Source organism: Podarcis filfolensis (genome assembly GCF_964270895.1).
Source record: "Podarcis filfolensis genome assembly, chromosome: 9".
In the NCBI taxonomy this organism is placed as follows: Eukaryota; Metazoa; Chordata; class Lepidosauria; order Squamata; family Lacertidae; genus Podarcis; species Podarcis filfolensis.
The window spans coordinates 77,256,234-77,283,492 of NC_139610.1; the positions used below are offsets into that span (position 1 = coordinate 77,256,234).

The 27,259-nt window shown below is 53.8% G+C and overlaps 1 protein-coding gene across 1 annotated transcript; it reads left to right on the plus strand.

The window, feature by feature from the left end:
• On the plus strand, nucleotides 1–25,980 carry LOC310742226 (uncharacterized protein). The gene is made up of 14 exons (XM_083571324.1): nucleotides 1–162; nucleotides 12,454–12,506; nucleotides 13,140–13,252; nucleotides 14,637–14,711; nucleotides 17,102–17,242; nucleotides 17,755–17,832; nucleotides 17,969–18,120; nucleotides 20,868–20,922; nucleotides 21,235–21,309; nucleotides 22,168–22,288; nucleotides 23,834–24,580; nucleotides 25,406–25,491; nucleotides 25,577–25,634; nucleotides 25,728–25,980. Exons 1-14 carry the CDS (start codon nucleotides 71–73, stop codon nucleotides 25,808–25,810), a joined length of 1,929 nt encoding a protein of 642 aa, XP_083427450.1. The 5' UTR covers nucleotides 1–70; the 3' UTR covers nucleotides 25,811–25,980.
• The last annotated feature ends 1,279 nt before the right edge of the window (nucleotides 25,981–27,259 follow it).

A 27,259-nucleotide genomic window follows, 5' to 3' on the forward strand; every position in this document is an offset into this window, starting at 1 on the left:
TCCTTCCCTGGCTGCCGCCGCGCGGGGAGTCCGGCCGGCCGTCTGTGGGGCGCCGTCGGGGGTCGTCGAGATGGGCAGCGGCGGCGTCAACCTGGAGAAGCACAGCCTGGCGCTGCTGGCCGCCAAGGGCGACGTGGCGAGCGGGAGAGCGGCCGCCAGCTGGTGAGTGGGGGGCGCAGGGGGCGTCGGGGGAAGCCCCGCGGGACCCACGTCTGGGGGCGGCTGGGGAGGAGGAGGAGGGGTGCTTCCCAGGGCGCCCCTCTGGGTGCCAGCCCGCCCTGAGAAAGAAGGGAAGGGCGGCGCAGGCCCCTTGGGTGCCCACCCGCTGCCAGGCAGCCATGGGGAGCCTTGCGAGACGGGGGGAAGCCGGGAGCCCCGACGGGAGATCTGCACGCCCCCCTCCCAGCAGCTCCAGAAGGCAGGGCTGCTGAGGTTGCCCCCCTGGGATCGGGGCCCTACCCTCTCCCTCCAAGAACGAGGAGGAGGCAAGGCCGCCCCCTCCAAGAAAGGCAGCTGGGGGTCGCCCCAAAGATCCGTCCAAGGGGGACTCAGCAAAGGCAGCCTTAGGCCAGGGTTCCTTCGCCAGCATTTGCCAACCAGGTGCCCTCCAGGAGTTTTGGAACCTCCCATCCCAGAATCGCAGCATGGCAGAGCTGAAAGGGATCCCCAAGGGCCATCTAGTCCAACCCCAACCAGTGTGGGTCAGGGCTGATGGGAGTTGAAGTCCAAAGTGTCTGGAGAGGCTCCCATAGGTTGGCAAAAGGCCGCAGAGGGTAGTGGCATCCTGGGTGAATGACTTGAAATCACAATCAAACCCCAAGCAGAGGAAGGTCAGAGTGTCATGGCTGCTCCTTGGTCCCCCCCTCCTTGAATGGGAAGGGGGAAATCGAGGCTCCTGGGCGAGGAAGAGGGAGCCCCACGCCAGGCTGCAAGGGATGGGTCAGGATTCAGTCCTTGGGGAAGGTGTCACCTTGCATGGGGAGGGCATTGGCAATGCAGGTTTGCCTAAGGGCCCGTCTGTGCCAGGATCCTGTCCTTCTCAGGGTGGCCTCTGGGAACCCAGAAAGCAGGATCTGGCTCCACAGAGCCCTGGTGTCTAGTAGCCATGCGTAGCCGTATCTGGATCATCCGGGACCCCCCGCCAGCCCTGACTGCCTAGATATCCTGCCCACAGCCAGTTCAACCAATTCAGTTTTACGCACCTGAATTAGGGGGTGCATTTTGCCTCAAATGTTGGGGGGCGCCTTATAGCTCCCTGGACCCTTTTGCACCCAGGGCCAGGAGCACATACACCCCCCCACTGGGCCTTCCCCACCCCCCTCTCAGGATCAGGCCCCTCAAGGACTCCTGGCACCTCTTGTTTTGGATAAATGTCAGGTGCTCTTTGTCACCAGGTGATTAATCCCGGCTGGCCACCTGCCCTCACCTGGCGGCTGCTTAACTCTTCCCTTCCCTGCCGGCTCTGGCTTAATCCTGCCTCAAGGACGTCCCTGGAGGAGATGGGGCTGAGGCACCAGCAGCCGCCGCCATGGGGCTGGCTGTGGGGAGGGCGAGAAGGACACGGGTTATGAAACGGCTGTGGATTTTGGACTTATTTTCCAACCTGCCGAAACCAACGGGAGAGGCAGCTGGATCAGGCCAGATCAGTCTCATGTCCTCCAGGCAGCACAGTTATATAATCCTGGGGAGTGATGGGAATTGGGGGGCGGGGAGGCTGGCAGGAGAAATGGAGGATGTGGTTTCTGCAGCTGGAGCAAAGATGGTCCCTTTTGCCACCTCGTTTTTGGGGGTCGCAGTGTGAGGTCTTCTGGGGCTCCCGGGTCCTAAATTTATATGTGTCTTGCATTTCTGCCCCACCTGTTACTCCAAGGAGCTCCAGGGGGAATACGTGGTTCTCCTCTGCCCCCAATTAATCCTAACAGCAACCCTAGACGGCTCAACTGACTAGTAAACTCAGACGAAACTCAAAGCAAAAATTTGCGGGAAAATGGGATAGTTATAGAAGAGATGTTCAAAAATACAAGAATAGTTTAGCATTCGAGTGATAAAGGAGCTAAAAGGAGATGGACAACAATTAAGGATGATTATGTTTTCAGAATGTATTGGAAAATTGATATAGAAAGGTTTATTGTTTTGTGTACATTCGATTGTAAGAGAAAATGTCTGCAAAGGGACTTGACAGGAAGTCAAAGTTGAAGAAAATATTTTGGAAGATAAAAGGGGGGAAATATTTACTTTCATTACTCTCATTTTGTGTGCAGGTGTGGGGGTGTCTGCACATATGTGTGTTTTTGTATGGAATGTTTGGGAGGAAATAAGACGGTAAATAAAGCAAATATTGTTGTATGTAATTTTTATTTCTTCGTTATATTTAGTGGTAGTATGGCTGTATTGTTTTTTGTAACATAAAATCACTCAATAAAAGTTATTAAAAAAATAATAAAACCCTAACAGCGACCCTGAAAGGTAGGCTAGGCTGAGAGGCAGGGACAGCGCCCAAGGTCACCCAGGGAGTTTCCTGGCAGAGTGGGGGATTCGAACCCTGGTCCCACACTCTAACCATGGTGGCATCGCGCCGGCGTCGCCCTCCACTCCCTTGGCTCTCCTGAGGCCTCCAGGCAGAGGCGCTGTGTTTGCCTGCGCATGTGAGCGCATGTTGCGCGTGGAGTCCTCTCCTTTCTGCCCTGGGGGAGGCAGCGCTGCCATGTCTGCAGATACTCACCCCCCATGCCAGTGAAAGGGGGTGGGAATCTTTGGGGAGGGAAAGGGCAGCCCTAGACCAAGGCTCAGCTTGGGGGGAGAGGGAGAGACCCAGTCCGATGGGCGGGGTACAAATAATAAATTATTCTTCTTCTTCTTATTTGCGATGGGCTGCCCAGGTGGAGGCAACTGGAACCCCCACCAGGAAGTTCCTAGCGGTGGAATTCCGCCAGGCTGGCTCTGGTTCTCGGCAACAAAAGAAGGCTTGCCTTACCTGCCCGGACAGGTGTTCCTCAGGTGTGTGGCTGTGCCTCTCCTGAGGAGGGCAGGGGCTTCTCTGGGTCTCTGGGAGGGTGCACTGCCCACTTTCTGGCAAGGACCTGCCGACCTGCTTTGCCTCCTTTCCCCTACCTGAGAGATCTGGACGTGCCCTTCAGAGCTCAGGCCCGAGCCCTGTTTGTAGCGCCAGGGCTCAGAAAAGAGTGCCCCTGAGCATGTGCAGAATGCCTTTCCCTTCGGAGCGTGCTGAGGGAATCCCTGGGCCTGCTGCCTCTGGCTTTGTGTCCCAGGTGGCGGCAGGCAGGCGGTCTGGCCTTGTGGGGTGCCAACATAGGGGGCATTCAGGACCACAATGGCCTCTTCAAGGCATTTGGTGCCCAGTCTCCTCTCACCATCTGTGTTCGAATCCTGCTTGGGGTTTTCTGATGGGGACATCTAGTTGCCCCCCCCCCCCCGTGAGAACAGGATCCTGAACCAGTTGGACCACTGGTGTTTCAGGTGGCGGAGAGACCACTCTTCGGCTCCGCTGGGAACCTGCCCTCAGGATCTTCCTCCTGAGGTTTTTGGGGGCTTATGGTGCAATGCCCCCCTTTCTCCCCCGAGAAGCTGGATTCTCCCCTAAGGGCTGAATCCCGCTTGCTCTCGGAAGAATGATTCTCCTTCCGTTCTTACGCTGTTCCGCCATCTTCCCAGGCAGACCAGAGGGCAGCGGTGTCCTTGCCCCCAATTCTGGCCGGCTGGGGGGGGGCTCCAAGCCCCTTTTAGCCTTTCGCTTGAGGCTTCATCCTGCCTCGGCCAGAAGAGGGGCATCAGCCGAGCCCCCCTCCCATTGCAGCATCCGTGACACACGTCTTATTTATCTATTGAAAAGAGCTGAAGGTGGCATGCGCCGTTCTCCATCCCCACAACAACCCGCAGTGAGCAGATTTGAACCCAGGTCCCGGCGCAACACAGTCATGCCGGATCTCTTCAGTGTCAGAGCTCAGCCTCTGGCTCCCATGCCCTCCCCTTCTTCCCCAAATGTTTCTTCCTCTGAGCTCTGAGTGCCTGGGCTGGGTGTGCAGGCTGTAACAGGATCCGGTGCAGACAGGGAAGGAGGGCCGCAGGGGGGCTGGCGGAAGGCGCCGGAAAGCCTTTCATCCGCTGCCAGCCCCATCACCTCACCCCGATGCCCTGAAGGGGAGGCTGCACCCAGTTGCAGAATTATTGCTGGCAGTAGGAACTGTGGCGGGGAGGTGGGGGGGCGGCCCAGCCCCACAGTAGGGGGTGAAGGATCTGGGGCGGGGGGTGTCTCAGTCAGTGGAGAACATAAGATTAGCCAGCTGGAAGAGGCCAGGGGGCCACCTAGTGCAGCACCCTGTTCTCACAGGGGCCGACCAGATGGGGAACCCGTAAGCGGGATTCGAACACAAGAGCCCCCTCCCCTCTTGGGGTTTCCAGGAACTTGGCATTCAGAAGCATCACAGTGGAGGCAGACAGCCTGGCCAGGAGCCATCCATACGACACAATTGTTGTTGTTGTTTAGTCGTTTAGTCGTGTCCGCCTCTTTGTGCCCCCTGGACCAGAGCATGCCAGGCCCTCCTGTCTTCCACTGCCTCCCGCAGTTTGGTCAAACTCATGTTCATAGCTTCGAGAACACTGTCCCACCATCTCGTCCTCTGTCGTCCCCTTCTCCTTGTGCCCTCCATCTTTCCCAGCATCATGGTCTTTTCCAGGGAGTCTTCTCTTCTCCTGAGGTGGCCAAAGCATTGGAGCCTCAGCTTCAAGATCTGTCCTTCCAGTGAGCACTCAGGGCTGATTTCCTCCAGAATGGAGAGGTTTGATCTTCTTGCAGTCAATGGGACTGTCCCGTACAGAACAATGAAATTGAAAAATCTACATAAGACATTCAAAAACCCCTAAAAACTCTGAAACCCCATTTAAAAATACAATATATAGAGACTCTTTATACTGCATTTGGAACCAGAATTGCATTTGGGTAGAAACTGTTTCTCAGGCGGCTAGTCCTAGTCTTTATAACCCTGGACCTTCTTCCAGAAGGCAGAAGCTGAAAGAGATCATTTCCGGGGTGCGCACTGTCCTGCGCTATCTCTGCAGCTTTCTTATGGCACCTGGAAGCGTAGATTTGATCCAAGGTGGGAAGAGTGCACCCAATTCTTCTCTCCGCAGTCTTTACAACCCTGGACAGCATTGCTTTTTCCCTGGCCGTGCAGCTCCCAAACCACACAGACCATAAGTTAATACACTCTCCAGAGTGCAATGGTAAAATGCCATCAACAGGTCCTTGGAGAGATTGTTTTTCCGGAGGATTCTCAGATAATATAACCTCTGCTGTGCTCTCTTCACCAGGTCTTTGCTGTTTTCTCCCCAGATTAGGTCGTCTCTCAACTCCATTCCCAGAAATCGAAACACCGAGATCTGTTCCACACACTTCCCCTCAATGAGTGGCTGAATATTCAGTTTACATTTCCTAAAGTCCACAATAATCTCTTTTGTTTTCTTTAAGTTAAGGAGTAAGTTGTTTTTGTTTTTAGCCCTCTCCTCCTCCATGAATTTGTCTAATTCTCTTTTAAAGCCATCCTTGCCACTTGTGGCAGGGAGTTCCACAGGTTAACCCTGTCCTGAACCTTCCAACCTCCAGCTTCACGGGACATGCACAAGTTCTGGGAAGCCTTTTTCTCTCTGCTCTCTGTCCATGCTCCTCTCCTGGCCTTTCCCCTAAGCCAAACAGCCCCAAACGCCTCCATCTTTCCTCCTGGGGCTTCTGCCCCACTGTTTTCTCCTTGGAGGGGGCTGGGAGGCAACTGTGTGCCCAGACCAGGGCCTGGGCCCAGGGAGGGGGGCTTTGGGGGGGCTGCGTCCCAAGTGGCTCCTTCCAGAGACCAGGCAGGCCTGCTGGGCTTCCCCTGCCCCCCTGCCTGCCCCATTGTGCTCCTGGGGGGGGGTTGTTCTGGAGAGGATGCATTTCCTCTCATTCAGGTCCAGATGCTGGGAGGGGGAGGGGCTGCTCCCTCGGCCGAGACCTATAGGAAGTCAGGGCGGGGAGGGGCAGTTAATTGGTTGGTTTAATTAATTAAATTGATTTAATTAATCAAGGGGGCGTGCATGGTTCTCCCCCTTCTCACTTAACCCCCACAGCGACCCTGCGAGGCAGGTTAGGAATTTCAACATAACAATTTATCAAAAATACATCATCCTCATTCCCCCCCCATTTCCTCCTCCCCCCTCCCCAAAAAGGAAAAAAAAAACCCCTCCCCACACTTCCCTCAGCTCCTCTCTCTGGTTTCTCAGCACATTTTATTCTCTGCATATTATAAAATTGTAAAGATCCTTAATTAATCTATCAATATGTTTCCAATAAAATTTTTGTGTATGTTTATTCAAAACCTGCCAAGGAGTCCAGTTAATAATAATAATAATAACATCAACAACAATATTATTTATACCCCGCCCATCTTGGCTGGGCTTCCCCAGCCACTCTGGGCAGCTTCCAACAAAATATTAAAATACAATAATACAGTTCATTTTGTTGTTCCTTTAAGTACTTTGTAAAAGGTTCCCATTCTTCTTTAAAGTCATAGTTGTCCTCGTCCCGTAGTTTGTGTGTCAATTTCGCCAATTCCGCGTAATCCATCAGTTTCTCTTCCCACAGTTCTTTCCTCGTTCTTCTATCCTTGTGCTATTAAGACTCTTGCCACCGTTGTCGCAGACGTGAAGATATTTCTGAATTTCCTTGGCTGGTCTTTTCCTACAATCCCTGGGGGAGACCATTTCGTTTTTGTTTTTTTTTAAATAAATTTTTATTAAAGTTTTACAGAAAAGAAAAGTAGAGATTCTCAAAATAAAAAAAACCATAGGTTACAGAAAAAAGAAACACACAGAGATACAAGAAAAAAATCACAACTAATTAAGAAAAATTAAATTTAAACAAAGAACAAAAAATAAAAACAAATCCATTATTCCCAATAACCTCGAATTCATATGCTTATGTTCTTGACCTCCTCACGCCTCCCCCCTTTTGTATTCCCGTTTAGATATTTAATTCAGCAAATTCTTACCCTTTTTCAAATATTTAAGCTTTATACCATAACACATTCTATATCAATATTTTCAGCCAATCATCAATGCCTTTTTTTGCATAATCTTATTAACCTTTATCACTAATTACCACTTATAACCAATCCAAGCACAGTTTTAGCATTCATTAATTTTATAGTATTTCTGAAGATAGTCTTTAAATTTCTTCCAGTCTTCTTCCACCAACTCTTCTCCCAGGTCTCGGATTCTGCCAGTCATTTCTGCCAATTCCATATAGTCCATCACCTTCATCTGCCACTCTTCCAGGGTGGGTAGCTCTTGTGTCTTCCAATACTTTGCGATAAGAATTCTTGCTGCTGTTGTTGCATACATAAAGAAAATTCTGTCCTTCTTTGGCACCAATTGGCCCACCATGCCCAGGAGAAAGGCCTCTGGCTTCTTAAGAAATGTATATTTAAATATTTTTTTCATTTCATTGTATATCATCTCCCAGAAAGCCTTAATCTTTGGGCATGTCCACCAAAGGTGAAAGAATGTTCCTTCATTTTCTTTACACTTCCAACATTTATTGTCGGGTAGATGGTAGATTTTTGCAAGCTTGACTGGGGTCATGTACCACCTGTATATCATTTTCATAATATTCTCTCTTAAGGCATTACATGCCGTAAATTTCATACCTGTGGTCCACAACTGTTCCCAGTCAGCAAACATAATGTTATGACCAACATCTTGTGCCCATTTAATCATAGCAGATTTAACCGTTTCATCCTGCGTATTCCATTTTAGCAGCAAGTTATACATTCTTGAAAGTATTTTAGTTTTGGGTTCTAACAACTCAGTTTCCAATTTTGATTTTTCCACCTGGAAACCTATTTTTTTATCCATGTTATAGGCTTCTCTTATTTGAAAATAGTGCAGCCAATCTCGCACCTTATCTTTTAATTTCTCAAAACTCTGCAATTTCAATTTATCTCCTTCTTGTTCCAATATTTCCCAATATTTCGGCCATTTGGCCTCCATATTGGACTTTTTGAGTGCCTTTGCCTCCATTGGTGACAACCACCTTGGGGTTTTATTCTCCAATAAGTCTTTATATCTTAACCAGACGTTAAACAATGCTGGGGGAGACCATTTTGGGGCATGGAGGGCCCCCAAGCTATCCTGGATCAGGCTGTGGCCTCTCCTCTCCGCAATGGGCTCATCCTTTTGCGAAACTGCCGGCCAGCAAGCGTTGCAGCATCCTCCGGCGATGCATTCCGTACATTAACGATGTGCTGCTTGAAAAAGGATTTCCGCTGCCAGATTCTTTGGATACCCCACAGATCCTGGAGACTGCACTCTCTGCCTTCCCCCCGCCCCCTTGCTGGGCTCCATCTGCGGCTGCCTTAGGAGGCACATAGGCGCATGGATCCAGCCCCCTCTTCTCACGGTGGCCAAGCAGAGGCCCCCATGGGAAGCCCGCAAGCAGGATTCGCACACAAGACCCCCTTTCCCCTCCTGTGGTTTCCAGAAGCTGGCTTTCTGAAGCCTTGCTGCCTCTGACTATGGAGGTAGAGCCCAGCCATCGTGGCTAAGAGCCGGCTCCCCTCCATGAAATTATTATTATTATTATTATTATTATTATTATTATTAAATTTTATTTATACCCCACCCTCCCCAGCCAAGACTGGGCTCAGGGTAGCTAACACCAGATAGAAAACAATTGATTGAAATACAAGATTAAATACATTGATTAAATACATTGATTAAAAACAAGATTAAAATACAGCATTAAAACATTAAAATACAGCCTCATTTCAATGGGAACTCAAATCATAAACTTTTTTCGGGATGAAACCTGACCATGGAGGTAGAGTAAGGCCATCATGGCTAGAAGCTGTTAGTAGCCGGCTCCCCTCCATGAATTTGTCTGTCTTTTGTCATTTATTTCTTCTTCTCCTTCTCCTCCTTCTTGAAATAAAATTTTATTTGATTTTCTGAAGTATAAACATACAACAAAAACAATTCCCAATCTTAATTATTGAAATTAATCTGAATCGCCTGACTTCTCCCTGTCCCTTCCATGCATCCTATCAAATTTATTTTCAACTGCATATCAATACTTCTGCAATTTTTCATCTTCCTTAAATTATCTAGAGTCATACCTCATGTTACGTCCGCTTCATGTTACGTTCTTTCAGGTTATGTCCCGCAGCGACCCAGAAGTACCGGAAAGGGTTACTTCCGGGTTTTGTCGCTCGTGCATGCGCAGAAGCACAAAATGACGTCACACGCATGCGCAGAAGAGGCATGTCACAACCTATGCGTGCGCCACTGCGCCGCTGCGGGTTGTGCTCTTTTCATGTTGCGAACGGGCCTCTGGAAGGGATCCCATTCGCAACCAGAGGTACCACTGTATGTAAAGGTCAAGGGACCCCTGACCATTAGGTCCAGTCGCGGATGACTCTGGGGTTGCGGCACTCATCTCACTTTACTGGCCGAGGGAGCCAGCGTACAGCTTCCGGGTCATGTGGCCAGCAGGACTAAGCCGCTTCTGGCGAACCAGAGCAGCGCACGGAAACGCCGTTTACCTTCCCACCAGAGCGGTACCTATTTATCTACTTGCACTTTGACGTGCTTTTGAACTGCTAGGTTGGCAGGAGCTCACCCCGTCATTGCGGGGATTCGAACCACCGACCTTCTGATCGGCAAGTCCTAGGCTCTGTGGTTTAACCCACAGCGCCACCCACGTCCACTGTATACATTCTGTTACATTACAAGTGTGTTTAAAATCCTGCTCATGTTTTGACCCGTTTGCAATGATTTTGTATATACATTATAAGTATATCCCATTCTTTTTTAAAATTTCTTGTCTTCTTGGTTCCTGAGCTTCCCCGTTAATTTTGCCATTTCGGCTTAGTCCCTCAGCTGGATTTGCCATTCTTCTCTGGTCGGGGTTCTCTCTTCCTTCCATCTCTGGGCTAATAGCATCCAAGCGCCCAGGAACAGTTTTCTTTGGTCGTCTTCTGAAGCTATCTGAGTCGCTGGCCTTGGCTGCCTCCTGTGGCAGGGAGTTCCATAGTCCAACTCTGCGCTGTGTAATGATGCCGTGCCGTGGCTGCCTGTTTCATGGGCGTGTGGGGCTGCCTTCCTGGACACGTTGCTTTTTGCTGCATTTCCCCCCGCATCCCCTCCCCCCTCCCCGCCACGTCCCTGAACCTCAGTTAGCCCCTTTTGCCTCCCTGCAACTGGCATTGCTGCCAACCTGGGCACTGAGATCCTGCGAGAGTCATGTGTGAGTGCCTGGAGGCGGTTGGAGGCGGTTGGAGGATGGATGGTGGCTAATGGATCGAGGTTGAATCTTGACAAGACAGAAGTACTGTTTTTGGGGGACAGGGGGCGGGCGGGTGTGGAGGACTCCCTGGTCCAGAATGGGGTAAATGTGCCCCTGAAGGACCAGGTGCGCAGCCTGGGAGTCATTTTGGACTCACAGCTGTCCATGGAGGCACAGGTCAATTCTGTGTCCAGGGCAGCTGTCTCCCAGTTCCATCTAGTATGCAGGATGAGGCCCTACCTGCCCGCAGACTGTCTCCCCAGAGTGGTGCATGCTCTGGTTATCTCCCGCTTGGACTACTGCAATGCACTCTATGTGGGGCTACCTTTGAAGGTGACCCGAAAACTACAACTAATCCAGAATGCGGCAGCTAGACTGGTGACTGGGAGTGGCTGCCAAGACCACATAACACCTGTCCTGAAAGACCTACATTGGCTCCCAGTACGTTTCCGAGCACAATTCAAAGTGTTGGTGCTGACCTTTAAAGCCCTAAACGGCCTTGGCCCAGTATATCTGAAGGAGCATCTCCACCCCCATCGTTCAGCCCGGACACTGAGATCCAGCGCTGAGGGCCTTCTGGCGGTTCCCTCCATGCCAGAAGTGAGGTGACAGGGAACTGGGCAAAGGGCCTTCTCGGTGGTGGCGCCCGCCCTGTGGAACGCCCTCCCACCAGATGTCAAAGAGAAGAACAACTACCTGACATTTAGAAGACATCTGAAGGCAGCCCTGTTTAGGGAAGTTTTTAATGTGTGACATTTTAGTGTATTTTTGGTCTTTGTTGGAAGCCGCCCAGAGTGGCCCAACTACTACTACTACTACTACTAATAACAATTAGATGGGCCAGCCAGCTGTGTGGGTTTGGGGCTCTGTGGGTTCCACTCCGCAGGGGTGTCATTCCTGTTCCCTTTCTTCTCATGCATCCATCCTGAAGGGTTTGGACTGAGCCTGGCTGTAGTTTCCCAAGGAAGCCTCAGAACGTGCCCCTGGGGGGGCTGCATTTGGAGCCTGGACCCTCGGGAGGGGGCTGCAGGTGGAAGCTCAAGCCAAAGGGAGGTGGGCAGTGGGGCTAGACTGCTTGTGGGGAACCAAAGAGTTGTGGGGGTTGCAAAGTGGCTTGGAGGCCTTCCTCACCCTGGAGGTGAATGCCACCATGAGAGCATCCAGGCGCAAGGGGGAGGCAGAGAGGAGAGCCCCCCCCACTATGTCTTCAGCTCCTAAGGTTGGACTACGATACGATATGATACGATACAATAATCTTTATTGTCATTGTCCCATACAGAACAATGAAATATCTTCTTTAAGACAATCAAAAACCAACAAGCCTGCTATCTCAGCTATCCCAACCTGGTTAGCCCCCTAAAAACTTCCATTTTTAAATACAATATACTCCCATAAAAGGTAAAGGGACCCCTGACCATTAAGTCCAGTCGTGGCCGACTCTGGGGTTGTGGCGCTCATCTCGCTTTACTGGCCGAGGGAGCCAGCGTACAGCTTCCGGGTCATGTGGCCAGCCTGACTAAGCCACTTCTGGCAAACCAGAGCAGCGGACAGAAACGCCGTTTACCTTCCCACCAGAGTGGTACCTATTTATCTACTTGCACTTTGACGTGCTTTCGAATTGCTAGGTTGGCAGGAGCAGGGACCGAGCAATGGGAGCTCACCCCGTCATTGCGGGGATTCGAACCACCAACCTTCTGATCGGCAAGTCCTAGGCTCTGTGGTTTAACCCACAGCGCCACCCGCATCCCTAGAGACTACCTTACCCTGCGTTTAAAACCAAAATTGCATTTGGATGGAAACTGTTTCTCAGGCGGCTAGTCCTAGTCTTTCTAACCCTGCACCTTCTTCCAGAAGGCAGAAGTTGAAAGAGATCATTTCCGGGGTGCGCACTATCCTGCGCTACCTCTGCAGCTTTCTTATGGCACCTGACAGCATAGATTTGATCCAAGGTGGGAAGAGTGCACCCAATTATTCTCTCCGCAGTCTTTACAACCCTGGACAGCATTGTTTTTTCCCTGGCCGTGCAGCTCCCAAACCCCACACACAGACCCTCGGAGCTCCCTTCCCATTCTGCGATTCTGTGCTTCTGTAATGGGACATCCTTCTTTCTGTCTCCTGCCCAGGGCTCTCTTTTCCTACGAAAAAGCCAATGAGCTGAAGCTCCTGGACTCTGGAGGTAAGACTTCGAAGCCCCTGGATAATTCTGCAACCCATGGCTCTTCTCCCTTGTAGGGACCAGGGACCCCGTCTCTCAAGGACTTCTCTGCAAGGCCCTGGAGCCAGGCTGTGCTGGGCTGCCTCTGGCGGGGGCCAGGGGGTGCAAACTGTTGCAGAGCTCCCAGGGCCACCTTGGAGCCAGCACCTCTGGCCCTCCGTTGTGGCAGGGAGGCCCTGGGGCCTGCTCAGCAATCCTGCCCTTTCTTCTCCTTCTAGAGGCAGTGAGTTCCACAGGACCTGTTGCTCAGGATGCCTGTGTCTCTTGGAGTGGGGTATTGCTGAGGGGTTTGTTGGGATCAAGATTTAATCTTGCAGGTGCTTAATTTTTGCCGTTACCGGTATTGACTTTTCTGTATTTTTAACGTTATTTTGATTGTTTAATTTATATTGTATAATTATGTGTTACATGTATCTCAAACAAGGCTCACAAAGCATGTATACTTCTTGGGATGTTTTCATTTGCTTCTGGATACTTTAGTTACATTTCTGAAATTCTGTAACTGAGCGCGGTTTAACTGTGGAAAGGCGACTTGCAGAGAAGTGAAGGTGATTTTGATGTTTGCTCCTTCCCTCTTCCCACCTCCCTTTCCAGCCGGGGGTCCAGATGAGCTGGCCAGGCGCTTCCAGAGCGGCAGCATCATGTACGGCCTGTGCCGCCTCCCAGATGCCGCCACGGGGCAGCAGCACGTGGTCCTCATCAGCTGGGTGAGCCGGGGGTCTGCCTGGGCAGTTCCAGGGGGTCTTCTGCAAGAGGGCAAGTGGGTCCCTGCTGCAAAGAGGGGCTGCACAGAAAAGGGCTTTTTAGCTTGTGAATAAATGACTGGAGTGTTCAGGGTGAGCCAGGGGCGCCAACGTGCCCCCCACACTGAGGGGGCCCGGCGTCACGTGACCCTGGCATGCCAGCGTTCACCCAGGGATGGCGTAGGATGGCGGCCCCCTCGATATTGGGAGGGCTCGGCCCCCTGCCCAGAAATATTGAGAGGACTGAAGCCCCTTCTGCCCCCTATAGTTGGCTTCCTTGGGGTGAGCAGTATGCTGATGACACAAGACTTCTTCACGCAGTTAGACTATGGAACTCCTTGCCACAGGAAACAGAGGAGGGGAGAGGGTTGCCCTTGGGTCTGGATGCTGTTTGCCTGCAAGTTTCCCACTGGGGCATCTGGTTGGCCACTGTGAGGACAGGATCCTGGACCGGCTGGTCCCCCGGGGGCCTGATCCGGCAGGCTCATCCCGCATTCCCCTGCACAGCCTCTGCCTACGTTGTGGGAACCGCAAAGCCGCTCTACTCCCCAGTGGGCTCAGAGACTGGGGGGTGGGTTGGGGGGGTTGCTGGGATCTGGCTGGAGTCCCAGGGGTGACAACCCCCCCCTACTTGCTACTTCCCGCCAGGCTCTTGGGAGGGGGGGTGACTCCTGGAAGGGAGCTACGCAAGAGCCAGGAATTTGGCTGTTGGGACGACATTTGGCTGTTGCTTCTGCCAAGCGCTGGGGTCTTCGGAAACCCCAGCGGTGAATTTTGCAAAGGGGTCACCCTCCAAAGGGCCTGAGCTCATCTGCGGAGGGACAGGGCTAACGGGCATGTGCAGAGTGCACGCACCCCTTCGCGGTTGCCATCGGATTCCACACAACGGATTCCAGGTGCCCCCCAGGGAAACCCGCGAGCAGGATCCAAGCACAAGAGCAACTTTTCCCTCTTGCAATTTCCCTTTAACTGGCATTCAGAGGCATTGCAGAGCCATTAGTAGCCCAAATTGCTCAAACCCTTTCCTGATCCAAAATGTCCTGGATTTTATGAAGGGGACCTCAAAGGCCATCCAGCCCAACCCGCTTTGGATGCAGGAACATCCCCTTCCTACGCCCGCCTACCTGAGAGGCGGGCCCCCTTGAGAAACCTCCGGGCGATGCAGAGCCCCCTTCTTTCCCTTCCCAGCCCCCAGCCTTGCCAGGAATTTCTCGGTCTGTGCAGCTGCACTGTGGGCGACAGGCCAGCTCCCTCGATTTGGGGCCCCCTCTCTTTAAATCCTGCTGCTTTGCCCCGGGGGCCTTTGGGGAAAGGCGTCTGAACTTCTGCCCCTTCTCTTTGGCACCAGGTTGGCGAGAAGGTCTCGGAGCAGCAGAAGCAGGCCTGTGCCGGGCACCTGCCAGCCATCCGAGCCTTTTTCAAGGTGAGCCGCCAGCATCCATCAGAAATGGCCGTTTCCCCTGGGAGGGGAGTGAGGAAGGGGCTGCCCCAGACCTCCCTGCCCCCCTCCCTGCCTGCCGGAGTCAGTTTGGGCAAGTCCCTCGCTTTATGCGCCCCCTCGCCCAGCTTGTTCGGAGTTTTGGGCTGGGCTGCCATCAGTATGCTGATGACACCCAACTCTATCTGTTGATGGATGGCCATCCTGACTCGGCCCCAGACACACTGACCAGATGCTTGGAAGCTGTGGCTGGATGGTTACGTGGGAGCCGGTTGAAGCTAAATCCTTCGAAGACAGAGGTCCTGTGGCTGGGACGGGACGATATGGGATTGGGGGGGCAACTCCCATCTCTAGCGGGGGCGCAATTAGTGCCAGCTCCGTCCGTTAAGAGTTTGGGTGTAATCTTCGATACCTCCCTCTCCATGGAGGCGCAGATTGCAGCTATAACAAAGGCGGCATTTTTTCATCTCCGCCAAGCTAAGCAGTTGGCCCCTTATCTCTCTCGCCCTGACCTAGCCACTGTGATCCACACGACGGTCACCTCCAGACTGGATTATTGTAACTCGCTCTACGTGGGGCTGCCCTTGAGACTGACCCAGAAACTCCAGCGGGTGCAGAATGCCGCGGCGAGACTCCTTACGGGGTCCTCGCTGCAAGATCACATTCACCCGGTGCTATACCAGCTGCACTGGCTCCCGGTGGAGTACAGGATCAGGTTTAAGGTGCTGGTTTTAACCTTTAAAGCCCTATACGGCCTAGGACCCTCGTACCTACGGGACCGCCCCTCCTGGTATGTCCCATGGAGGACCTTACGGTCTTCAAATAAAAACATCCTGAAGGTCCCAGGCCACAGGGAGATTAGGCTGGCCTCAACCAGAGACAGGGCTTTTTTGGCTGTGGCCCCGATCTGGTGGAACACTCTGTCCCAAGAGAGTAGGGCCCTGCGGGACTTGACATCTTTCCGCAGGGCCTGCAAGACGGAGCTGTTCCACCAGGCCTTTGGCCAAGGCACAGTCTGACCCCCTCCTTTGGTAAGCCTCACAGAACTCCAGTGGTTGCCATTAATTTGATTTGAACTGATTTTATAATGAAATGATTTTAGAATGTTTTGTTATTTTACTGTTGTTAGCCGCTCTGAGCCTGGCTTTGCCTGGGGAGGGCGGGATATAAATAAAATTGTATTATTATTATTATTATTATGGAGGATCCTGACCCCCACACCCCGGGAGTGTGGGAAGGGGAAAGCGCTTGCCCCCTTTTTGACCCTCAAGAGGAGACAGCTGCTCCTCCAGCTCTTCTCTCTCCCTGCCCCCCCCAATAGCTTTGCCTCCCAGGCTTCCTCCTCGCAGCCGGAAGGGACCCAGCTGCAAACATCTGGTTCCCAAGAGGTTCTACATTCCAGGAATCTGAGGCTGGAATGAGTTTTCTCCCAGGCTGCCATCCCAGACACTCCCTCTATCGCCCTGGCAACTGTCTGGGCAGGAGGGGCCTGGGGAATTGGCTGGCTCAATGGCAAAAGGGACGTGCCCCCCCCGCCCCTCTCATGACACACCTTCTAGGCCAGGGGTAGGCAAACTACGGCCCGGGGGTCGGATCCGGCCCAGTCGCCTTCTAAATCTGGGAATCTAAGTCCAGGAATCAGTATGTTTTTACATGAGTAGAATGTGCCCTTTTATTTAAAATTCATCTCTGGGTTATTTGTGGGGCATGGGAATTAATTCATTTTTTTTTTTGAAAATATAGTCCGCCCCCCCCCCCAAGCTCTGAGGGACAGTGGACCAGCCTCCTCCTGAAAAAGTTTGCTGACCCCTGTTCTGGGCACTCCCAAGTGGGGGGGGGGGAGAAGGATCCTGAGCTAGAATGCACTTTCTGGGCAAAGGCTCCCCCTTCCCACCTCATGCTTCCTAAGAGACTCCTATAGTTCATAGGGACCCCCAAGGGGCATCTAGTCCAGCCCCCAGGAATCGCAACTAAGGCACCTCTGACATGGCTCTCCATCCTCTCCAACGAAGGAGAATCCACCACCTTCTGAAGGAGTCCGTTCCACCGTCTCTTACCATCGGAAGGTTTTTAATATTGAGCTGGAATCTCCTTTCTCCCAATTTGAACCCATCAGTTTTGGTCCTGCAAGGAACACACTCTGCACATGCTCAAGGGCACTGTCACATTCCCATTTTCAGGGCCGGGTCTTCCCTGCCCCTTTTTCCTGCTCTCTTCTCGCTGGGCTGCCTCCTTTCCCCTGGCCCCAATCCCTGGCAATGGAGGCCTGGATGTGCATTTGGGGATTGTGGCCCCCCACTTGGGGGAGGCTGGTGCTGTGTGCCCCCCACCCTGGGTGAGAGTGCCCAGTGCTTCCCCTCTGCTCCCCCCTGCAGGAAGCCCGCCTGGTGGTGAAGGCGTCCCGAGCGGAGGAGGTGACCCAGGAGGGGCTGAGGCACTCGCTGCCCCTGGCTGCCCCGCCAGGAGGTCCTGAGGCCGCGAAGAAGGTGCCGCTGGGTGACCCTCAGGAGCTGGTGGTAAGGAGGAGCCGGGGGGGTCCCTTGGGTGGGGAGGGGCAGCCAGCGCCCCAGGGGATCAGGCCCGGCAGCTGGGGGAGCCTGGAACACCCAGGAGAGGGTGGGTTTCAAAATGGCCTGTGTGTGTTTGTAGGGGAGTGCCAGTGGTTGGGGGATATACAGGTCGCCTGCCCCTGGAGCACATTGTGGCCCGTTGGCATCCAGAGGCTTGCCTTGTGCCAGCCTCTCAGGCAAAGAATTGCTGAGTCAGAAGGGGCACCAAGGATTATCTAGCCCAACCCACAATTGCAGGGGGTTGGACTAGATGACCCTTGGGGTCCTTTCTAATTCTACGATTCTATTTAATCTGCACGACAACCTGCGAGGTGGGTTAGGCTGAGGGGTGCTGACCGGCCACCAAGCAGGATTCAAATCCCCTCCGAGTGGAGATTTGAACTCTGGTTTCTCTCGGGTCCTAGCCCGGTGCTCTAACCACTGTGCCGCACTGCCTCTCCGTCGGTTCTTTCCCCCAGGGCACCAACTACAAGAAGACCAACCCAGCGCTGGAGATCCTCCGTACCAAGAGGGACTCGTTCTGGGCGCAGGCGGAGGTGAGGAGGGTGCCAGGGGGAGGCTCTCCTGCCCGCTGGGCACCCCTGGCACAGGGGCAGGGGCACCCCAGCTGCAAGGGGGGTTGGGGGGACCCCTGGCCTGGCCTGACCACACAGCTGCTTGCGCGTCTCCCAGAGGGAAGAGGAGCAGAGGCGGGAAGAGGAGCGCCGCCGGGCACAGGAGGAGCGGCGGCGCTGGGAGCGGCAGCGCATGGAGGAGGAGCGCCGGGAGGCGGCCGAGAGGGAGCGCCGGGTGCAGGAGAAGGAGCAGCTTATCCAGGAGCAGAGGTGGGTGCTCGGCTTGGGGGGGCTGCAGGGAAACGGGGGCTCTCCCATGTAGTGATCAGGTGGGATTGCTATGAGGAATTATGAAATATGAATCAAGCCATTGTGTCAGCGATGAAAGCATTGCGTTGACTGGGTTTGAGTCATTAACAATAATTTCTGATCGAATCCCACAAGCCTCTGCATCTTTGCTTTCTCTACACCTGGCAGACAGGTGTAGGACACAGAACAGTTGCCGGCTGCTGCACCAGGCATCCTGGGCCATAAAAGATAGTAGGCAGTTTCTTCGATGTGCCCATCCTTGGTTTTGTTAATCTTCTTGTTGTTTAGTCGTTTAGTCGTGTCCGCCTCTTCGTGACCCCCTGGACCAGAGCACGCCAGGCCCTCTTGTCTTCCACTGCCTCCCGCAGTTTGGTCAAACTCATGCTGGTAGCTTCGAGAACACTGTCCCACCATCTCGTCCTCTGCCATCCCCTTCTCCTTGTGCCCTCCATCTTTCCCAACATCAGGGTCTTTTCCAGGGAGTCTTCTCTTCTCATGAGGTGGCCAAAGTCTTGGAGCCTCAGCTTCAGGATCTCTCCTTCTAGTGAGCACTCAGGGCTGATTTCCTTCAGAATGGAGAGGTTTGATCTTCTTGCAGTCCATGGGACTCTCCAGAGTCTCCTCCAGCATCAGAATTCAAAAGCATCCATTCTTCGGCGATCAGCCTTCTTGATGGTCCAGCTCTCACTTCCATACATCAGTACTGGGAAATACCGTATTTTTCGCTCTATTAGACGCACTGGACCATAAGACGCACCTAGGTTTTAGGGGAGGGAAACAAGAAATAAGAAAGCAATGCAAAGCCTCCTGAGCGAAGAGGGGGCGGGGCTATCCCTGAAGCCAGGAGAGCAAGCGGGATTGGTGCGCACCGATCCCCCTTGCCCTCCTGGCTTCAGCGAAAGCAATCCTACTGGCTTCCCCCCATCTCCCACAAGAGCTGCGCACTTTTTAAAGGGAGCACAGCTCTTGGGGGCTTTTCTGGGGTTTCTTGGGGGCTTTTTCTGGGCAGCGATCCCGCTGGCTGTCCTGGCTTCTTGCTGGGCCGCGCTCAGCCTCTCCCAGGCAAAGGGAGCCTTCACCCCCTGCCCGGGAGAGGCTGCGCACGGCTAAGGTTCCCCCAAGAGCCGCGCCCTTCTCCCTCCTCGGGGAAAAGCCCCCAAGAGCCACACACACGCTCCACGCGGCTCTTTAAAGGGAGCGCTGAGCAGAGCCTCCCGCCTGCATTCGCTCCATAAGACGCACACACATTTCCCCTTACTTTTTAGGAGGGGGGAAGTGTGTCTTATAGAGCAAAAAATACGGTATCTCCTTGCCATCCTTCCTCTCCTGTTTACTCCCGTTTATGAGCTCTGGAGTTTCCTAAAAGCATTTGTCAGGGGCTCGGGAGCAGGAGCACAGGGGAGAGAGGAAATGGAGAGCGAAGGGGAAGAATCCGAGGGGAGCGTAGGGGACTATGACAGTGACCCGAGAGATTCCATGAGCTTCTCCAGCGAATCAGAAGATTCCCAGAAGGGGGCGCCGATGGTCAGGGCAAGGGGGGTCCCAGGGGGGACGCACCAGAAACAAGGGGCCAGAGGGGAACCCCAAAACAGCAGTGGAGGATCGGGACCAGTTTCCCCACCAGAGCGTAGTGGGGGGGAAGAGTCACATGCGTCAGGGCCAGCGTCTCCTCCAGCGGGGAGAGAAAGTGAGTCAGGGCTGACCACGCCTCCAACGGAGGGGAGGTCAGTTGCAGCTAGCCCCCCCGAAGGGGGAAGCAGTGACAGCAGCAGCAGTGAAACGGTCAGGAGAAAAGTTACCGGCTGGGCGCGCGCGCCAAGTTCAAATGTACAGGCGCGGGGGACAGCAGGAGACCCGGATGGGGAACCAGCTCCTAAAGCCCGCCGGAGGGAGGGGGAAGGCTCAGGGGAATCAGCGGGAGAAGAGGCTAGAAAGGGCGAGACCCCAACGGCCAGGCGGAACCAGAGGCGGAAGGAACAGAGGAAGAGGTGGAGTAAGGCTAGAATCTTAAATTGGTGTCTGGGGGGAGGAGACTCAGACGGAGCATCAGCGGTCTGAGAGTTGAGACATAGAGCTGCGCGCTGCGGCTCTGGAAGTGAAACTGAACTTCAATAAAGACTTTTGTATTTAACAACGAAGCAGCGTTGGTCCTTTGTGAGCTGGGACCTCGGGCAGCTCTGACAGCATTCCTCTTCGCTTCCTCTTTTATTTACTCTGAATTACATATGCATGCTCAAGTAGGAAATTAACTCTTTGTAGTTAAAAGAATTTCTTCTGATCAACTTTGTCCCCACGTGGGGTTTTTTGAAATGCTCAGAGGAAATCTGATTGGTTCTTACGAACACTGTGTAAAAGTTCTTTCGTGAATAAAACGACCTGGGCCAAGGGGTGGACAGGAATTATTATGATACGCACTCCTCCCAGAGTCTTGCTGGTCTAGCCTCTGTGTGTATTTTATTATCAGAGTCCAATCCTTCTTTTACTTTGGGAAGGCCTCACTCCCACCCTGGTATTGGCGGGGATGGAGGTGGAACACAGCGCAGTTGGACTGTGGAACTCCCTGCTGCAGGAGGCAGCTATGGCCTGAATTTCCTGAGGAGAGGATTTGGGGAAATTCACAGAGAATAAGGCTAGCGATGGCGTCAAGCCGCGATGGCTCCGCTGAATTTATGCTCCCCCCCAAAAAAAAACCCCTCATTTTCCTGCAGGAAACAACAGGCCCAGCTGGAGGCAGAGGAGCGCAGGAGGGAGCAAGCCCGGTGGGTGAGTCAGACTGCGGCAGAATCCGCACCCGTGTCCACAGCCGATTGCTGCCTCTGCTTCCGTGGCTTGGCAGCTACCTGGCTCTCATGGGGAGGGTGGAGGGGGGGTGAAGCCTGGCCTCTTTCTGTGGGGCAGGAAGGTGACCCCGGAGGGCCAGGGCGCGGCTGCATGATCAACAGGTGGGGTTTAGCAACTGCCCGGCTGGCAGGCAGGAATCCCACAGGTGACATCTCCTCCAGTTGGGTGGGAGAGGGTTTTCCTGTACGGCAGGGGACCCTCGGCCCCCCCTGACCCCCTGTCTCCCCCAACCAGGAGCAGCAGCAGCAGGAGCGAGAGAAGGCGCTGGCAGAACGGGGTCCCCTGAGCGGCTCCGCTGAGAAGGCCACTGTGAGTGGACAGGGCTGGCCGGGGTTTTGTCTCCCTTTTACTAGAGATTCAGGGTGGATAAAAAGTGTGTAGTTTACCTGTGGAACTCCCTCCCACAGGAGGGCGCGTTTAATTTTTCCACTCTCCCAAAATGAGGGTGCTCAAAAATTGTAACATGACTTGGGAATTCAAAAGATATTTTGCTTCAATTAATGTATTTTAGTTTTGCTGAGCAAGTAAAATGCGAATACAGTTGCATAGGATTCATTAAAAACGATCACCAAGTACTTGTAATTAAATTATAAATTAATATTTATTATTATTATTAAGCATTCCTTGGCATTTTCAGGAGGTAAGATTAAAACTCTTTGGTTTTCCAAAAGCAGTTTACGTGCCTCTTCATCAGACGTCGACATACCAAGCTAAATATTGCCCAGTCGCAAAAGTAATAGCAAATTTGAATCCCTAACTCCCGAAAACATCTATTTTAAGATCCCTCACTGAAAAAAAATTGCAAAAAAATAAGTTTCACTCCCTAAAATGACACAGAGTGCTTCTGAATGGGAAAACGCAGGAGGAGAGACTTGCTCTGGTGCTGATTCCGTCGGCGGCTTTCGCACTCGGGTGCCCTATGTGGCCTTTCTGAAACCCGGATTCTGGACTAGATGAGTCTCTGGCCTGATCCTGCAGGCTCTTTCTGTCCTTCTGCAAGCCGGAAGAGGGGCTTCCAGGGGGGCCTAGCTGGCTTCCGTGGGGCCCCCAGGCCCCCGCCTCTCCTCCTGTGGCCCCCGGGCTCCTCCTCCTCCATGGGCCAGATCCTGCGTTGGCCCCCCCCCTGCAAGGCCCCCCCAGCCAGTCCTCTTCTCCTCCTTCCCGCAGGAGGCAGCTGCACTGGCCTCGCAGCGCCCCCACGACCCCCGAGACTTCTTCCACCAGAGGGAACGCTCCGGCTCGGCGGTGGGGGCCCCCCAGTCACCTTCTCCCACGGGAGGCCGGCCAGGTGAGTGGGGGACCCCCCAACTTTATTGGGGTGCTTCCTTACAAAGGGGAGGGATGTCCTGGCACATCCTTGTACGGAGGGGGTGGCGGGGGCTGCAAAAATGCGTCAAGAGTTGGTTGTGAAATGCCAAGCTGGCGTCTGTGGCTGAGTGGGAGGCCGCCTGTCAGGGTTCTTTTGGCTGGGATTCCTGCATTGCAGCGGGTTGGACTAGATGGCCTCTGGGGTTCCCTTTCAACCCTAAAATCCTATGGCTCTGGCTTAGGGACCAGGAAAATAGTGGGGGGTTTTTTGGGGTGGGGAAGAGCCACAGGGGCTCCTGCCTGTCTCCTTTCTGGCTGCTACTGGTTCTCCCGGTCCTCTTGCCCCAATCCAATAATTAAAAAAACAACTTTCCTGCGTTGAACCGAAAGTGGCAGCCCTGGCCGCCTCTGCAAGTCGCAGTTCTTCCTCATCTGGGAAATCTCCCTCTTTAAGCCAGAAAACACGGCCACATTTCGGTTAGGAGGCAGAAAATACCGGATTTTTCGCTCTATAGGACGCACCCGAGCAAAGGACGCACCTAGTTTTTAGAGGAGGAAAACAAGTAAAAAATATACTGAATCAAATCAGTGTCGGGGCTGAAGGGGGAAGCCCGGGGTTTCCCCATATAGCCCTGGCATCCCCAAGCTAGAACAGCGAGATGGAGGGCTGCGCAGTGCTCCTTCTGGCTTTGGGGACAGCCTTTCAAGCCTCCGCAGGGCAGCGGGGTGCCTTCACCCCATTGCCCTGCGGAGACTTTGTGCAGCTAACCCCGAAGCCTTTGGAGCGCAGCGCGAGGTCCCGCTGCGCTCTGCAGGCTTCAGGCGGCTATCCCTGAAGCCTGGAGAGCAAGAGGGGTCGGTGCGCACCAACCCCTCTCGCTCTCCAGGCTTCAGTGAAAGCAACGCATAGCCTCCGGAGCACGGAGGGAGCGCTCCCTCTGCGCTTCGGAGGCTTCGCGTTGCTATCGCTGAAGACCAGGAGCCTGCATTCGCTCCATAGGACACACACACATTTCCCCTTCATTTTTGGAGGGGAAAAAGTGCGTCCTATAGAGTGAAAAATACGGTACTTTCCCCCACTGCATCTGCCCAGCACCCAGCCGGAAATCTCTTCAGAAACTTTTGGGTTGCCATATTTTGAAGAGCGAAAAAGAGGACGCTGTGACGACTCTCGTTTTCAATATAGAGCAGGCATCCCCAACCTGCGGCCCTCCAGATATTATGGCACTCCAACTCCCATCATCCCTAGCTAACAGGACCCCAGTGGTCAGAGATGATGGGATTTGTAGTCCCAAAACATCTAGAGGTCCGAGTTTGGGGGTGCCTGCTAGAGAGGCTGTGATCTATTGCGGGGGAGAAGAGAAGAGGAAAGGAAGTCTTCAACCACCAGTTACGTCTCAGCCAAAAAGTCTAGCCAGAGACATTTGGGCAAATTTTAAAAATCCACCCGGACAGAAATTTTACCCTGGAAAAAGAGGACACATGGCAAGCCTATGATTTTGTGTCTCTTTTCCCCTCGGATCAGGACCGCCGCGACGCCCTTTCCTCCGCCACCAGCGCAGCCTGACGGAATCGGCCTACATCTTCCGGGGACCAGATACTGCCCCTGCCAGGCGCCCGTCCGGAGACTTCTTGCCCTCGCCCTCCCCTCGCTCCCCACAGGCGGCCCCTCTTCCCAGCCCCCGTCTCCCCAAAACCCCACCCACCGGGAACCAGGACCCTGAGCCCAGAAGCCCCCCACCTCAGGCCCCAGAGAGCAGGACCCCCCTCGCCCCCTCCCCGCCTGGGGGGAGCCCCACCCCACTCTTGGCACCTGCCCTGCTGGACTCAGGGGACCCTGCCAGGACCCAGCCACTTGCTGAGGCCTCGGCCCCCCTGGAGGCACTTGGGGGCCCCCCACCCCACCTTCTGCCGGCAGAGTCTGGCCCCCAGTCCCCTTTCGCCCCGCATGGGGCAGAAGAAACCCCCTGCATCGACCACAGTGCTGGCATGGAGTCGCCCTCCCTGGCCAGCGCTCCCCGGGCAAAGTCCCCACCTCCAGCCCACGTGCCCCACAGCCTCTCCACGGAAACGGGCTCAGTGGGGTCCTCTGCCTGGGGGTCAGCTCCTCTGCTCGGCAGCCCCCCTGAGGAAGCCCTGCCCCACGTTGAGGCCAGGGACCTCGCCTCCTTCCGGGGCCCAGATCTCGGAGGGCTCCCCATGACCGGTGCTCCTGAAGCAGTGGATGGATGCGAGTTTGTGGCTCCCCCACTGGGAAAGGATCTTGCGACAGGTCAGAAACCATTCCCACCCCCCACGTGCAAAAAGGCCACATTGCTTGCAGGTGCTGGAGTAGAAAGGGCCGGATCCTGCAAGCTCTTCCGCTGTTTCTTCGGAGAACCTTCTCTGGCCAAAAGTGGCTGGAGACCCAGCCAGCCAGATATTCTTGTTTTCTCAGGGCCAGATTTAGGTCTGATGTGGCCCTCAGCTCCTGAAGGTAACGGGGCCCTTTCTATGTCCAGCTGTTCTTTGTTCACAACAAATTGTCGCTGTTTTTCTGTGTTGGATATATGCTATATGGTCATTTATGGACCTCATAGGTATCTCAGGCCATTTGCACATAACAAAATATGTATTTTATCCAAGTAAAAAGCTTTTTATCTTAGATTTTGGAAATGTACACCCAGGTGTTTTTTTTTCCTTTAATTTTTTTGCCCCCCCCAAAGAGTGGGGCCCTAAGTATAGCTTATACAGTCATACCTTATGTTATGTTTGCTTCAGGTTGCGCGTTTTCAGGTTGCGTCCCGCGGCGACCCAAAAGTACTGGAAAGGGTTACTTCTGGGTTTTGCTGCTCGTGCATGCGCAGACGTGAAAAATGACGTCACACACATGCACAGAAGTGGCGAATCGCGACCCGTACATGTGCAGACGCGGGTTGCGTTCCTTTAAGGTTGCGAACGGGGCTCCGGAACGGATCCCGTCCGCAACCAGAGGTACCACTGTACGTAAATCCAGCACTAGGTGGGTGTGCCAAATTGGCGCATGCCTTTTTCTTTGGGGGCGGGAAGATTGGACGGCAGTGAGACCAGACTCTTCAGCCCCCTCTCCCCTCCGCAGACCCTCCGCCAGCACCTGACTCAGCCCCATACTCTGGGTTCAATGGGACGTCCGCCTTGGAAGAGGAGAGCGGGCCCGCAGGGCAGGTAACGCACCTGTGGGCAGGTGGGGCTTGGGGGTGGAAGAGAAGGGGGCTTGGGGGCTTTTTGCTCAGCGAGTCTCTTCTTCCAGGGGACGCCGTCCATCGAGGCCAAACTCCCCGAGGAATCAACCTGGGATCCCAGAGCAGGTGGGTTTCCTCTTTCTCCCCCCCCCCCCCGGGGTGATCTCAGTCCTATTCCACCCCCCCCCAAAAAATAAATCACTGCTTGTCTTTCCGCAGGTGGCAGCCAGGGCCCCGGAGCCGATTCCAGAGAGGAGGGCGAGGACCCCTCCGTGCCCACAGGAAGGGCTGGAGAAGACTAGTTCAAACCCTCATGTGCGCCCCCCATGGACGCCATTCCGCCCCACACCTGCTTGCTTCGGCTTCGATGAGCCCCCTCCTCACCTGCCCACAGCCATCTGCTGCCACCCCCCTCCCAGAAGCAACTCTCCCCCTGTTTTTGTCTTGCCCAATAAAGGAAAAGTGGCAAGCAGGTCTCTGTGGGTCCTCTGTGGGGCAGGACTGAGGGACGCCACCCCCCAAGCCCATAGGGAATGAATTGGGAGGCGGGGGAGAGCTGAGGGCGGAGGGAGGTTTTGCAGAGCTCCTCCCACCCTGAGGGAGAGCAGTGGCTCTTGCCTGCGGACTGGGGGCTGTAACCCCCTTTGAGCTCGTGGTGCAGCAGCAAAAAAGGCGAATGCGATTCCAGGCTGCGTCAACCGAAGTCAAGGGTCTTGAGAGCAAGGGAAGAAATAGCATTGCTCTTTTCTGCCTTGGTCAAACTGCAGCTGAGGTTCTGGGTGCCTCAGTTTAAGAAGGGTATGGACAAGCTGGAAGGAGGGAAACCAGGAGGACCAGGACGTATGAGGAATGGTTGAAGGAGCTGGGTATGTTGAGCCTGGAAAAGAGCAGCTATGATTGCTGCCTTCAAAACTCTGAAGGGCCATCACATGGAAGACGGAGGAAGCTCGTTTCTCCTGCTCTGGAGGGCAGGATGCGAACCCATGGCTTCAAATTACTGTATTTTTGTGCCATAGGACGCACCTGACCATAAGACGCACCTAGTTTTTAGAGGAGGAAAACAAGAAAAAAAATATTCTGAACAAAACAGTGGCTGTCTGATTTTTGTGGTTCATGCTGTGGCCACAGACATGTGATCTGATGGTGAATTTGGGGTGACCCAATGCAAAAATCCTGAGGATCCATGTGGATCTGTGCTTTGTAACCACGTTTTTGCACCATTGCAGCTCCAGGAAACAGTAGATGCGTGATTTTTTTGGTGCAGGCTATAGCCATGGACATGCTATGTGATCTGATAGTGAATTTGGGGTGACCCAATGCAAAATTCCTAAGGATCCATGGGCTTTTACCTCCCCCCTCCCAGGCAGCCTCCTTTATCTCTAGTGTCCCTTATCTCACTCCCGATCGCTTGCTGATCAGCGGCTTTGTTTCAACACCCCCTTCCCTCTTTCAAAAAAAAAAAAAAGCACAATCTGTTTTTTGCCCCTGGGCAATTTGGCTGCAGGGACTGCACTTTCGCTCCTTAAGACGCACAGACATTTCCCCTTATTTTTTAGGAAGAAAAAAGTGCGTCTTATGGAGCAAAAAATACTGTACAATAAATGTTTCTGACTCAACAGCAGGAAGAGCAGTTTGACAGTGGAACTGATGTCCACAAGAGGCGGTGATCTCACCTTCCTTGGAGGTTTTTAAGCAGAGGTTGGGTGGTCACCTGTCAGGGATGCTTGAGATGAGATTCCTGCCTTGTGGGG

Bases quoted from the DNA above. Each gene is read 5' to 3' on its own strand.
- LOC310742226 (XM_083571324.1), top strand. From the start codon at position 71: ATGGGCAGCGGCGGCGTCAACCTGGAGAAGCACAGCCTGGCGCTGCTG. The intron at 17,833-17,968 runs GTGAGGAGGGTG...CGCGTCTCCCAG, and splicing joins CGTTCTGGGCGCAGGCGGAG to AGGGAAGAGGAGCAGAGGCG. The intron at 20,923-21,234 runs GTGAGTCAGACT...TCCCCCAACCAG, and splicing joins GGAGGGAGCAAGCCCGGTGG to GAGCAGCAGCAGCAGGAGCG.